This window comes from Hemibagrus wyckioides, linkage group LG01 (assembly GCF_019097595.1).
Source record: "Hemibagrus wyckioides isolate EC202008001 linkage group LG01, SWU_Hwy_1.0, whole genome shotgun sequence".
Lineage (NCBI taxonomy): Eukaryota > Metazoa > Chordata > Actinopteri > Siluriformes > Bagridae > Hemibagrus > Hemibagrus wyckioides.
This window is the reverse complement of record NC_080710.1, coordinates 17,002,984-17,016,310: the sequence shown is the minus strand read 5'-3', so window position 1 is coordinate 17,016,310 and position 13,327 is coordinate 17,002,984. Positions and strand designations below refer to the sequence as shown.

The 13,327-nt window shown below is 39.9% G+C and overlaps 1 protein-coding gene across 4 annotated transcripts; it reads right to left on the bottom strand.

Moving 5' to 3' along the window:
- Nucleotides 1-7,929: 7,929 nt before the first annotated feature.
- On the bottom strand, nt 7,930-13,195 carry fam168b (family with sequence similarity 168 member B). Of its 4 annotated transcripts, none has more exons than XM_058382194.1 (7): nt 13,024-13,195; nt 11,456-11,544; nt 11,252-11,335; nt 9,841-10,019; nt 9,562-9,739; nt 9,265-9,389; nt 7,930-9,169 (listed from the first exon to the last, which is right to left on the bottom strand). In XM_058382194.1, the coding sequence occupies exons 2-6, from the start codon at nt 11,523-11,525 to the stop codon at nt 9,277-9,279; spliced, it is 624 nt and encodes a 207-aa protein (XP_058238177.1). In that variant the 5' UTR covers nt 11,526-11,544; nt 13,024-13,195; the 3' UTR covers nt 7,930-9,169; nt 9,265-9,276. The 4 variants fall into 4 exon arrangements, with proteins under 4 accessions (XP_058238177.1, XP_058238102.1, XP_058238323.1 ...); XM_058382119.1 differs by having other exon boundaries at nt 9,562-9,742; nt 13,024-13,191; XM_058382340.1 differs by having other exon boundaries at nt 9,841-9,983; nt 13,024-13,191.
- Between the last annotated feature and the right edge of the window lie 132 nt (nt 13,196-13,327).

The window sequence follows — 13,327 nt, the reverse complement described above, 5'->3', positions numbered from 1 at the left end:
CTTATTTACTCATTTATTTATAAAGTACATTTTCTTATTTCTTAAAAATTGCAAATAAATTTGTTGTACCATACAAAATATGTCTTGCAGTTTCTCCATGGCTGCTTCTTTAAAAATTCATTCCAGAGGCAGGTTTGTTAAATAAATAAAAGCATATGTTCAGTCATGTAAGTATTTTAACATCACTGACAATCTCGTTACAGTTCACGGCCTTGAAATGAAAACGAAATGCATTTTGTGGATGTAAAATCTTTTAAAAGAATTGAAGACAAAAAGTCAGGTTCAGTCGAGGATCATGGTTTTGGCTCAGGGCTTACAGTCTTATGCAAAAGTTTAGGCACCCCTTGATAAATAACAGATTTTGGTGATTTTATAATTGAAAAGATGTTAACACAGTCTCTCTTGGAAATGGAAAAAATGCACAATATTTTCAGCAAACATTCATGCATAGTTACTTCTTATGCCATAAATTGAACAAAAATAAAAAATAAAAACATTATTATGGCACTGTGCAAACGTTTGGGCACTCTAAGAGTTCCAGAGTCTCAGATTCTTTTTACAAGGTTTCAGAACTTAATCAGCTCATTAGATCTGATGCATGGCATCAGCTGTCATTATTAAATGCCAATTTCAAAGCTTTACAAATACTTTGACTCTTCAAACCTTGTGCACACACTTGCGGACACTCAACAACCATGGGTTCCTCTAAGCAGCTGTGTAAGACTCTGAAAATGAAAGTTACTGATGCCCACAATGCAGGAGAAGGCTACAAGAAGATAGCAAAGTGTTGTCAGCTTGCAGTTTCCACAGTGAGAAATGTAATTAAGAGATGGCAGTTCAGGGGAACTGTGGAGGTCAAGATGAGATCTGGAAGACCAAGAAAACTCTCGGAGAGAACTGCTCGTATGCTGGTCAGAAAGACAAATCAAAACCCCCATTTGACTGCAAAAAACCTGCAGGAAGATTTAGCAGACTCAGGAGTGGTGGTGCACCGTTCCACTGTGCAGCGATGCTTGCACAGACAAGACCTTCAAGGAAGAGTCAGCAGAAGAAAACCTTACCTGCGTCCCCATCATAAAATCCAACGTCAGAAGTATGCAGCAGAACATCTACAGAAGCCTGATGCATTTTGGAAACAAGTGCTGTGGACTGATGAAGTTAAAATAGAACTCTTTGGCCACAATCAGCAAAGGCATGTTTGGAGAAAAAAAGGAGCAGCATTTCATGAAAAGAACACCTTGCCAACTATTAAGCTTGGGGGTGGATCTATCATGCTTTGGGGTTGTGTTGCAGCCAGTGGCACAGGAAACATTGCACGGGTGGAGGGAAGAATGGAATCCACTAAATACCAGCAAATTCTGGAAGCAAACATCACACCATCTGTAAAAAAGCTGAAGCTGAAAAGAGGATGGCTTCTACAACAGGACAATGATCCTAAACATACCTCAAAATCCACTATGGAATACCTGGTATGGCCATCACAGTCCCCTGATTTAAACATCATTGAAAATTTGTGGGTAGATCTTAAAAGAGCTGTGTATGCAAGACGACCAAAGAATATTACAGAACTAGAAGCCTTTTGCAAGGAAGAATGGGAGAAAATCCGAAGTACAAGAATTGAAAGACTTTTAGCTGGCTATAAAAAGCGTTTGCAAGCTGTGATATCTGCCAGAGGAGGTGTTACTAAGTACTGATTATGTAGGGTGCCCAAACTTTTGCACAGTGCCACAATAATGTTTTTATTTTTTATCTTTGTTCAATTTATGGCATAAGAAGTAACTATGCATCAATGTTTGCTGAAAATATTGTGCATTTTTTCCATTTCCAAGAGAGACTGTGTTAACATCTTTTCAATTATAAAATCACCAAAATCTGTTATTTATCAAGGGGTGCCTAAACTTTTGCATAAGACTGTATAATGAGCTGGCATTGTGCAAGTCTAGTTTAACTTCTAGTATATGATCACATTGGGCTAAAATTATTATTCTTTTTTTTTAAATTAATTTAGCAGGATCAGTTCTCCACAAACAACCACTATAAATACGGTTACACCATATGGCCAAAAGTTTGTGGACACCATCACACCCATATATGATTTTGGACATCCCATTCCAGATTTTCTCTCCCTTGGCTGTTAACAGTCTGAAGAACAGGCTGTGGGCATTTGTTAATCCAGTCACATAAGTAGTGAGGAGTATGTAGTGAGTGCGGTCAGGTGAGGAGACCTATACTGCCATACAGTCAGTGTTCCAGTTCATCCCAAAAGTGTCAGGGCCTTGGGCACCTCACCCATGTACTTCCACTCCAGTCTTTTAGTGAACGTAAACTGATGTTTTAGTGAAAGTAGATTGTAATGCTACACTATAAACAGCCATCCTAAACAAATGTGTGATTCCAACCTTGTGGCAAGAGTTTGGAAAAAAACCCAACACGTGGATGTGATCGGCGGGTGTCCACATACTTTTGGACATAGAATTTGTGCAACTCCTCCATGAAGGCTCCACTAATCATTTAATTTGCACCATATTACACAAGTCCATACTGTTTTAGTACTTGCAAAACAAGTGAATTCAATCATTTCTACCAACTGGATCTCTCTGATTCTAAGATTGCGCTGACAGATAGTATCTAATATGTTAAAATGACTTAAGTAGTTAAAAGAAGAATGAAAGCAGGTTACCCTGGCAACCGATAAGTCGGTGTGAGAAGTTATTAATAGGAAAGAGCAGTAAATACACCGTCAGAACACTGACTACCTAATGAACTTGTCAGTTTCATAGAGAAGAATTGGATTATGTCCAAGCAATATAAATGTCAGATAAATCTATGGGCATGACTTCAAGTATATTTAGCTTGTCTGGTGCAGAGTGAGGATGCAACTTCTTTATCAAAATCCAGCAAATGTTTAGCACAATTCTGCACATGCCTGGGTTAAAATACCTGATGAAGTGCAGAAGTGCCTTCTTGATTGAAGGTAGATAGACTTTCTACTTTAAATTGAAGAGATGAATCTTTTGTATCCATGGAGGTATTTTATTCTTTACTATAAAATTAAGTAAAACAAAGAAAAAAAAACACATCAGCACACAGCACATACAGATTCGTGTATTTGTAAATAAATGTAATGTATGCAACATTGATAATATACACTGATCAGACATAACATTATGACCACCTGCCTAATATTGTGTTGGTCCTCTCTTTGCTGCCAAAACAGCCCTGACCCATCGAGGAATGGACTCTACTAAATCCCTGAAGGTGTTTCGTGGTATCTGGCACCAAGATTTTAGCAGCAGATCCTTTAAGTCCTGTAAATTGCGAGGTGGGGCCTCCATGGATCAGACTTGTTTGTCTAGCACATCCCACAGACGCTCGATTAGATTGAGATCTGGGGAATTTGGAGGCCAAGTCAACACCTCAAACTCGTTGTTGTGCTCATCAACCATTCCTGATCCATTTTTGCTTTGTGGCACGGCGCATTATCCTGCTGAAAGCGGCCACAGCCATCAGGAAATACCATTTCCATGAAAAGGTGTCCATGCTCTGAAACAATGCTTAGGTAGGTGGTACATGTCAAAGAATATCCAGATAGAGGGCAGGACCCAAGGCGTCCCAGCAGAACATTGACCAAAGCTTGACACTGCCTCCACCGGGTTACCTTCTTCCCAGAGTGCATCCTGGTGCCATGTGTTCCCCAGGTAAGCAAAGCACACTCACCTGGCCATCTATGTGATGTAAAAGAAAATGTGATTCATCAGACCAGGCCACCTTCTTCCATTGCTCCAGGGTCCAGTTCTGACGCTCATGTGCCCATTGTTGGCACTTTCGGGCAGTGTACAGGGGTCAGCATGGGCACCCTGACTGGTCTGCAGCTATGCAGCCCCATACATGTGATGTACTGTGTATTCTGACACCTTTCTATCAGAACCAGCATTAACTTCTTCAGCAGTTTGAGCAACAGTAGCTCGTCTGTTGGATTGGACCACAGGGGCCAGCCTTCACTCTCCACGTGCATCAATGAGCCGTCCATGACCCTCTCGCCGGTTCACCACTGTTCCTTCCTCGGACCATTTTTGATAGACACTGACCACTACAGACCGGGAACACCCCACAAGAGCTGCAGTTTTGGAGATGCTCTGATCCAGCCGTCTAGCCATCACAATTTGGTCCTTATCAAATGCGCTCAAAACCGCTCATTTTTCCTGCTTCTAACACATCAACCTTGAGGACAAAATGTTCACTTGCTGCCTAATATATCCCACCCACTAACAGGTGCCATGATAAGGAGATAATCATAATCATGCTCATAATGTTATGCCTGATCGGTGTATATCACCTTTATATTTCCCAGAACTTTAAATATTCAGTGGTATGAATGTGAGTAGAAATTATAAATTATATTCCAATGTCAAAATCTTACTTATTCTTCAAGTTGCTAATGAAATTAAGTCTTAATTTTAATATACTATATAACGGTGTAGGATTTAGTAATGGCAAGTCTAACAGCTTTAGAGGAGAAAACAAGTTAATTTAGTTAAAGAGAGCCCATTAATGTTGGCAAAATAATGAAGCTTACCTCATCATGCACTTTAACTGCTAATTAGATACTGTCCATGTTATCTAGAGAAGCACAAATAGACGCCTAGTTTTATAGACTTGCTCTTTGTTTATTCCAAAATAATGAGGTAAGGTTTTATACACACTCTCACAGCTAACTGCATTGTGTGAATGGCAAGAGTTTTTAAAAAGGTTTTTCTTCTTCTTTTCTTTTTTATACCACGGATGTTTCGTGTATAGTTAATGAAGAATAATGAGAAAAAGCAGACAGAAAAGCATAAGTACGTCAAAAGCATACAAATGTACAGTGCTAACTGATATTGCTAACAATCGCTAACATGGCTAGCTGTGAGGATGGTATTTTAATATGAATGCAATACGGATTAGCGGTTTGTTCAACACATTATAAAATGTTTCATTAGCTACGTCTGATACACTGAAAGGAGAAAAATATGATATATCTTAGCTGATGTTTATGATATGGTTAATGGTATTATTTAAACAAACAAAAAAACATATTGGGAAGAGTTAAAGGCCCCTTACCATAAGGTGTGATACCGTGAATGATTCCTGAAACGATTATATAACTCGTGATGTCTGATGGCTATTAAACTGTTCTCTGTGTGTTTTTAAATGCAAGTGAATGCTGCAAGAGCGCGTGCTCCTTAACGGTCATCCCCTACATGAAGAGTAACGGAATGGTTTTAGAAAGTTATTGTTTAATTGGTGCTAATAAAGCAATGGTCCACGAGAGGGCGCGTGCTACTCTGGAAAATAGTCCGGTCTTCATGATGTGCACTTATATTGCCAAAAGTTTTGGGACACCCCTCCAAATCATTGAGCTCAGGTTTTGTTTGTCAGGGGTTGGCCCCTTAGTTCCAGTGAAAGGAACTCTTAATGCTTCAGCATACTGAGACATTTTGGATAATTTCATGCTCCAAACTTTGTGTGAACAGTTTGGGGATGACCCCTTCCTGTTCCAACATGACTGCACACCAGTGCACAAAGCAAGGTCCATAAAGACATGGATGAGCGAGTTTGGTGTGGAGGAACTTCACAAAATCCTGACCGAAACCTGACAGAACACCTTTTTTGGGATGAATTAGAGTGGAGACTGCGAGCCAGGCCTTCTCATCCAACATCAGTGTCTGACCTCATAAATGCACTTCTAGAGGAATGGTCAAAAATTCCCATAAACACGCTCCTAATCCTGAAGAAGCCTTCCCAGAAGAGTTGAAGCTGTTATAGCTGCAAAACACAGGTCAACTCCATATTAAATTCACGTGCATATAAAGGCAGACGTCTCAGTTTTGGCCTGGCTTGTAGTCTCCTCTCTAATTCATCCCAAAGGTGTTCTATTAGGTTGAGGTCAGGACTCTGTGCAGGCCAGTCATGTTCCTCTACACCAAACTCACTCATCCATGTCTTTATGGACCTTGCTTTCTACACTGGTGTGCAGTCATGTTGGAACAGGAAGGGGTCATCCGCAAACTGGTCCCACAAAGTTGGGAGCATGAAATTGTCCAAAATGTCTTGGTATGCTGAAGCATTAAGAGTTCCTTTCACTGGAACTAGGGGCCAAGCCCAACCCCTGAAAAACAACACTTGAATCCAATGATTTGGAGGGGTGTCCAAAAACTTTTGGCAATATAGTGTATTTATGTTGTGAATGCTCTGAGTAATTCTGTTTAATTCCTATGCCATTATGTCATAATTTACGAAGCCTCTCACATATTTGACAAGCACAAATCATATACAGTGTAAGACACTTTCAGAATACTCAACAAGAGGAGCATTTACTCTCATGCGACTGTCAAATTTGTGAGACGATGAATGGATGGATGGATGGATGGATGGATGGTTAGATGGATGGAAAGATCATCCAATCAGGATCATGCATGTTTGAAAGTCTGCCATTTCAGTATACTGTGGTAGACAGATAAAAATGACAATCATTTTGTCAATGTCCAAATATTTATGGACCTGACTGTAAATACACACATGCACACTGTACATATACTGTATACATGCATATTTACATTCTACATTCATTCATAAATACATATACTCACTGAGGAACACTTGTACATTCATGCAGTTATCCAGTCATCATGTAGCAGCAGCACAAAGCATAAAATAATGCAGGTCAAGAGCCTCAGTTAACATTCTCATCAAATATCAGAATGGGGAAAAAATGTGATCTCTGTGACTTTAACTGTGGCATGGTTGTTGATGTCAGATGGTCTGGTATGAGTATTTCAGAAACTGCTGACCTCCTGGGAATTTCACACACAACAGTCTCTAGAGTTTACACAGAATGGTGCGAAAAACCTTGTTGATGAGAGAGATCATAGGAGAATGACCAGATTGGTTCGAGTTGACATACTAACTCAAGCATCTCAGAACACACATCAAATCAAAGTTCCCTGAGGTAGATGAGTGACCGCTGCAGAAGACCACAACAGGGTGGACACAGGGACTCTTATCATGTCACAGCTGTCATGGCTGCATGGGCTGGCACCAAGAATAGGAAGTCAGGGCCCCAGTTTGCAGAGGCCCATGAAAACTGGACTGGAAAAACCTCACCTTGTCTGATGAATCTTAAGATCTCCTCTGCAAAAATACATCTGGTCAGAGGATCCACGGACCTAACCACAACACCACCCAAGATAAGAAATGACCCCCTTAATATCAAAGGAACACTGGTTGTATGCCCCAGTCCATTGGCAGGCTCCAGATCTACTTCAGATCAATAAATTATTCATTTTATAAACTTATTAAAATTCCACTTAATTTCTAAGAGCTCTGCGATGTGTTCACTAGCCACAGAAGCAGAATTAAATGACCTGAACAGATTTTTTTTAGCAGTTACAGATGCTTATTTATAAATGGTTAGTATAACATATTGTACAGTGTTGCTTATATTTGTCGAATAACATGTATTGCAAAGTTATTGCACTAAACTGACGTTCAAAAAGGATCGAACAATCATTGTAAATATTTTTCTACCTTCTGTTTGCAAGCAAGGAACAATCTGAGCTCTGGGATATACTGCTGACATCCTGTGAAATATCAGAGATTTAGGAGTAAAAAGAAGTTTATATCTAGGTTTTTAGAACAAAATGTGATATTTTATGGCAACATTATCAATATGCTGCAGCCAGTTAGCAGTAGTTTGCACCTTAAATGGTTATTTAGATTTTATGCCATCACAAACTACTGCTGATATACATCCATCCACCCTCTTATTAAATACGTATAATAGCGAGTAACATTCGTTTAGCAAAGCTTTACTAGTACACTTCGTGTCCCTGCTGCTGAGGTTCGGGTGTCTTTTCTTTCAACTCTTAGCATTCAAGACTAAAGACAATGTTGAATTATTGTATTTATTTTTGGTCTTTCCTGAAAGTACAAAACAAAAACACAAACATTACAAAACATTCTTTAACCAAGGCGACATAGGCAATATGAATAAGTAAAAAGACAGTGAAATTTCAGTCAGTAATGGTGCAACCTTGAGGTAACAAGCAATGTAAGTGTTTTGGGGTTTCTTAACCAAATGACTCCAATAACTTACTATGTCCTCAGTAGTGTTAACAAATACGCCTGGGTTATAAACTGCCCACATAAATTCGTTTTACTAGGTCTGAAAAATGTGTTAGATAAGCAATGATTCCACCATCACTCTTCCTGCCAAATCCTTAGCAAATACAAACCCTAAAAGCACAAAAATAAGAAGGCATGCTTTCAGCACCAATACACCGGTATGTTTGGCAGCTCAGCCAATCAATCTGTTTCCACACAGGCAAAGATGTGCAATAATTTTCGGTAGCAAGAGCATGAGGAATGATAAACCGTCATAACAGAAATGGAAATCTCTGTTTGAGGCACAAAAACAATAAAAAGAAATTTCAAAAAATACCCAACCCAACATTCACATACAAAGTGGCATAAGAGCGAAGTGTCTTAACCAGATACGGACATCTCAGTTACACTTACAAAAATTAAAACCCATGTTAAAACCAAAGCAATGTAAGAATTTTACAACACTGTTTCTTATTTTTTGTTGTTTTAAATGGAAAACATAATTTATATTTTCTATGTAATAACAATAAAGACACTGCATTAGAGATGTGAAGTTGCTGCGTTGACCCTAAACCCTTTGGATGTTGCTTCTTATAACCTTTTGATGGTTTTGCATCAATCATGGCAGGTAGATTCAGCTAGCATTATTATTTTTTAATACGTACATGCACTCACTTCAATATGGTTTCCAAATACAAACTAATTCCATTACCCTTCTCTTATTTTTAACCACTTCAAGAGTTAAATGCTATAAAAACTGCAAGACAGTCCACAAAACACAAGTCTGCATGAAGAGCTAGTCTTCTGATGTGAGATATGCCGGAGAACATGAGTAATGCTAACAAATGTGATCGGAAACGGAAAGGTTCTCATTCCCGCTCCAAAATTTTCTTTCTTCGTCCAACGGGGTTCAGATTCACATTATGCTTAGAAGGAAGAACGACTGGCTGGGAACACATGTGGCATCAGCCCCAACTGTAGCTGTAAAATACTGGACTGTGCAAATGCATATCTATCATCTTCTAACCTGTGGAGGACATGGGGACTGTTAGAGAATAAACTGTTATATATTCTACATTCATATGTATAACACTAGGAACTGAGGTATGGGTTTGTACTCACAGTGCTATCTGTTCACCACTGAGGGGGCACATAGCTGTAGGTGGGTGTGCCAGGGGGTCGATATGTGGGCACTGTGACGGGGTGGGGAGCTACTGGAGTTGGGGAGTGAGTTGTTAATAAAGTCCCTGTGGAAAGAAGGAGACATTACACACCAAATGAACACGCAAACACATGCAGCTATATATATATATATATATATATATATATATATATATATATATATATATATATATATATATATATATATATATATATATATATATATATAACAATTATATTTCATCAACAATTACATACCCGCTGACATTGCCATAGTAGTGCCTGCTACCATTCCCATGGCGACTCCGTTAGGGCGTGGAGGAGGGATGGGAGGGGCATATATAGCCGCCGGCATGCCGTTAGGCTGAACCACTGTAGTGTGATGAATGACATGAGGCGGCGCAGCGTACAGGGGCTGTGTGTAGTAAGTGCCTTGCTGCTGTGGATATTATATATTATATTTTTAAATTTACATCTACAAGCATTCCCAGAAGGACAATATGTACATGTGTGAATTGCATGTCTGAAGTCTCTCACCTGTGCATAAGGATTCTGCTGAGGATAAGAGCTCCTCATTGGGTACACAGCAGCAGGGTACGGGTTAGGGGAAGAGGAGTAGGGGGGTACAGCACCTGTTGTTGGCGAGCAGGACATTTTGAATGGTGTCCCTTGGGCATAACCTAGAAGATGGTAAGAATGTACTGAAGAAGAATTCACTGAAAACCACACAAAAAAGTCAGTGAATTTATTCATTGTTAAGTACTTCTCCAGATCATTATAAATACATATATGCATACAAAAGTCTCTGCATCTTATTCGAGATGGCATGCAGCAAGAGTCTCTTATGCAGCATATTTCACTTATACAGCTGTTACAACACTAAGACAATAAAAGATGGGCATTTAGCAAGTTACAGTAATCCAAGATCCACAGAAACAAATACGTTAAGAAGAGAAGAGAAATGCAGTGAAACAGAATTAGTCATGCTGGTGTCTACGTCTTAGGCAAATAAAGGTGTTTTTTTTTTTTTTTTTTGGACACTTCAAAACTGAAATACAAATTCAGGTGTTGTTTTTCAGGGGTTGAGCTTCACCCCTTAGTTCCAGTGGAGTGCACAAAGTAAGGTCCATAAAGACATGGATGACTGAGTTTGGTGTGGAGGAACTTCACACCACACCGTCCTGACCTCAACCTGCTAGAACACCTTTGGGATGAATTAGAGTGGAGGGAGAGCCAGGCCTTCTCATCCAACATCAGTGCCTGACTTCACAAATGTGCTTCTAGAGGATTGGTCAAAAATTCCTATAAACACACTTCTAAACCTTGTGGAAAGCCTTCCCAGAAGAGTTAAAGCTGTTATAGCTGCAAAGGGTGGGCCAGATCCATATTAAATTCATGTGCATGTGAAGGCAGACATCCCAGTTTTTGAGGTCAGTGCAGGTCTTGTACAGGCCAGTCAAGTTCCTCCACACCAAACTCGCTCATCCATGTCTTTATGAACCTTGCTTTCTACACTGGTGAGCAGTCATGTTGGAACAGGAAGGGGTCATCTCCAAACTGGTCCCAAAAAGTTGGGAGCATGAAATTGTCCAAAATGTCTTGGTACGCTGAAGCATTAAGAGTTCCTTTCACTGGAACTAAGAGGCCAAACCCAACCCCTGAATTCAGTGATTTGGAGGGGTGTCCCAAAACATTTGGCAATATAGTGTATGGACCAAATAAACACATCAAATTAAATACAGTCAGCTGCTAAGAAACAATAATCAATGAACCATACATGTGTAACAGGTTCTCTTTATTAAAATTACTGGTGCAGTGTAAACAGACAATTATGGAAGGGTGCTGACTTTTTTTTCCTCCCTAAATTTGTCCTTTGCAATATGTCTGCCACACAAGGATCTTTCTTACAATGATACTAAGAAATGTATGTAGTATGAGTTTCCCTTACCTGTAGGAAACGCTGGGTTTGCTCCAGAGTACACACTGGGGGAGTACGCAGGAGCTGCTGCAGCATAGCCAACTGGAAATCCAGCTACAAAATAAAAACAGAAATAAAACTGTGGTAATATATCCTAAACGTACAATGTTCAGCCAAGCTAAATTTAGTCTACAAGAAAAGACAAATGGTGAGTGAGATCGCTTCAGTGTTTACCTGGGTATCCTATTCCTTTAGGGTTGGCATAAGGAACCCCTGTTGGTGCAGGGCTGTAGACAGGGTTCATGGTGTTGATCGTTTGGCTCCTTTGAAAACAATTACAAGGTACTGTATAATAACCAAAAAGATGAGATGCAGAACTAGGAATCAGTCACTGCAACACATTACCATATTAGTATATATTACATTACAATACACACAACAAGGTACTATATGGCAGGTCATAATGAAATCCCTTGAATGGAAGGTTTTCTTTTTGACTTCAGTTTCACAGGGTTTCAGCTCGAATGTCTTCTTAGACACTGATTTAGCATTTTATTTGGGGACACCTTAATAAATAAATAGATAGATAAACGTCTGCAAAATTGTTGTAAATTTAAACATATACTCAAGTGTAATTGAAGGTCGCTGAGTTATTACTCCTTATTTATTGCACTTATCCATGTATACATGTAATAACCTGCTGTATCACAGGCACTACAAATCTACACACAAATACATTTTTTTCCTGCAGCCATTCTTCATTTATTATACTACTCGAATAAAGTCACCCAAATGAGGACGGGTTTTCCTTCTGAGCCTGGCTCCTCTTAAGTTTTCTTCCTCATATCATCTCAGGGAGTTTTTCCTCACCACCGTCACCTCAGGCTTGCTCATTAGGGATAAAACAGTAACTTAACTTTCTAATTTTTTCCCTCTATGTTTCTATACTTCTGTAACGCTGCTTTGGGACAATATCCATTGTTATACAAATGAGTTGAATTGAATAAAGCAAGCCAATTTTCACTTTAGTTGTTGGTGACCAAAAAAAAAAAAAGTGGTCTAATTTACTCTGGAATATTTTGAGATATATTCACCTGGTACTATTCCATCAGTAAATCTAACAAGTATGGATATAAACACAGGATAAAGGATAAAGAATAAAGAAACAGAGGGACTGTTTCAGTGTTGAAATCCAGTGTACCTGGTGATGCTGATCTACAGCACTACAGGACCATGTCCATTCAACTGTCCTAAAGACTGGAGCACACTATAGCTTAGCACACCTTTCCAGTATCGTCTAATTACTGTCTAAAGGACGTTTAAAAAATGTCAACACTGCTGATCAGAAGGTGTTTTATTCACCATGACAGCCTCTTAAACGCTTTATTAGGAAAACACCAAGTCGGTTTCTGATTAGCTGCCTAGCCGCGTCTTCCTAAACAGAGGAGCCTCGAGTGTAATTAGTATTTAACACACACACACACACACACACACACACACACACACGGAGAACAAGGCGGAACTGGTTTCCTTTAGCGTGGTATAACTGCAGTAGTGAGTCTTGCCGCTACACACACAGTGTCTGGAATAAAGGATACCCTGGCATGTTAGCGATGTGAGGCAGTAGGCCGCGGATGGCATGGCACTGCGCTGCTTCATCCTCCCGCATCCCCTGACTGTACCACCAGTTTCTCCCACTCACATCTACACCGCATCCATCTCCCGCTCACACAAATCCCCGCAACAGGCCCCCGCATCAGGCTCCCGTCTCTATCCACAATACAGCAGTGACGGTTACTTACGACTGCTCGTGTCTTCGTGTCGACTGTGTGTGAACTCCTTCCTGTAATATATAGAAAAGAAATCGCGTTAATTTTTTATTTATTTTTTATCAGCACCTGATGTTGTCTTGTGCTCTAAGGGCTTGCTACCGAACACTGCGCAGCAAGCCTAGCGGTGACGTGCGTCACTTCCGGATTCATTAGCGGAAACCAGGTCCGGTGGAGATACACAGCGGCGCTCAGTGGTGTGAGTGAGACTTCACTCAGTCTTACACTATATTGCCCAAAGTTTCAGGTGTTGGTGTTCAGAGGTTGGGCTTGGCCT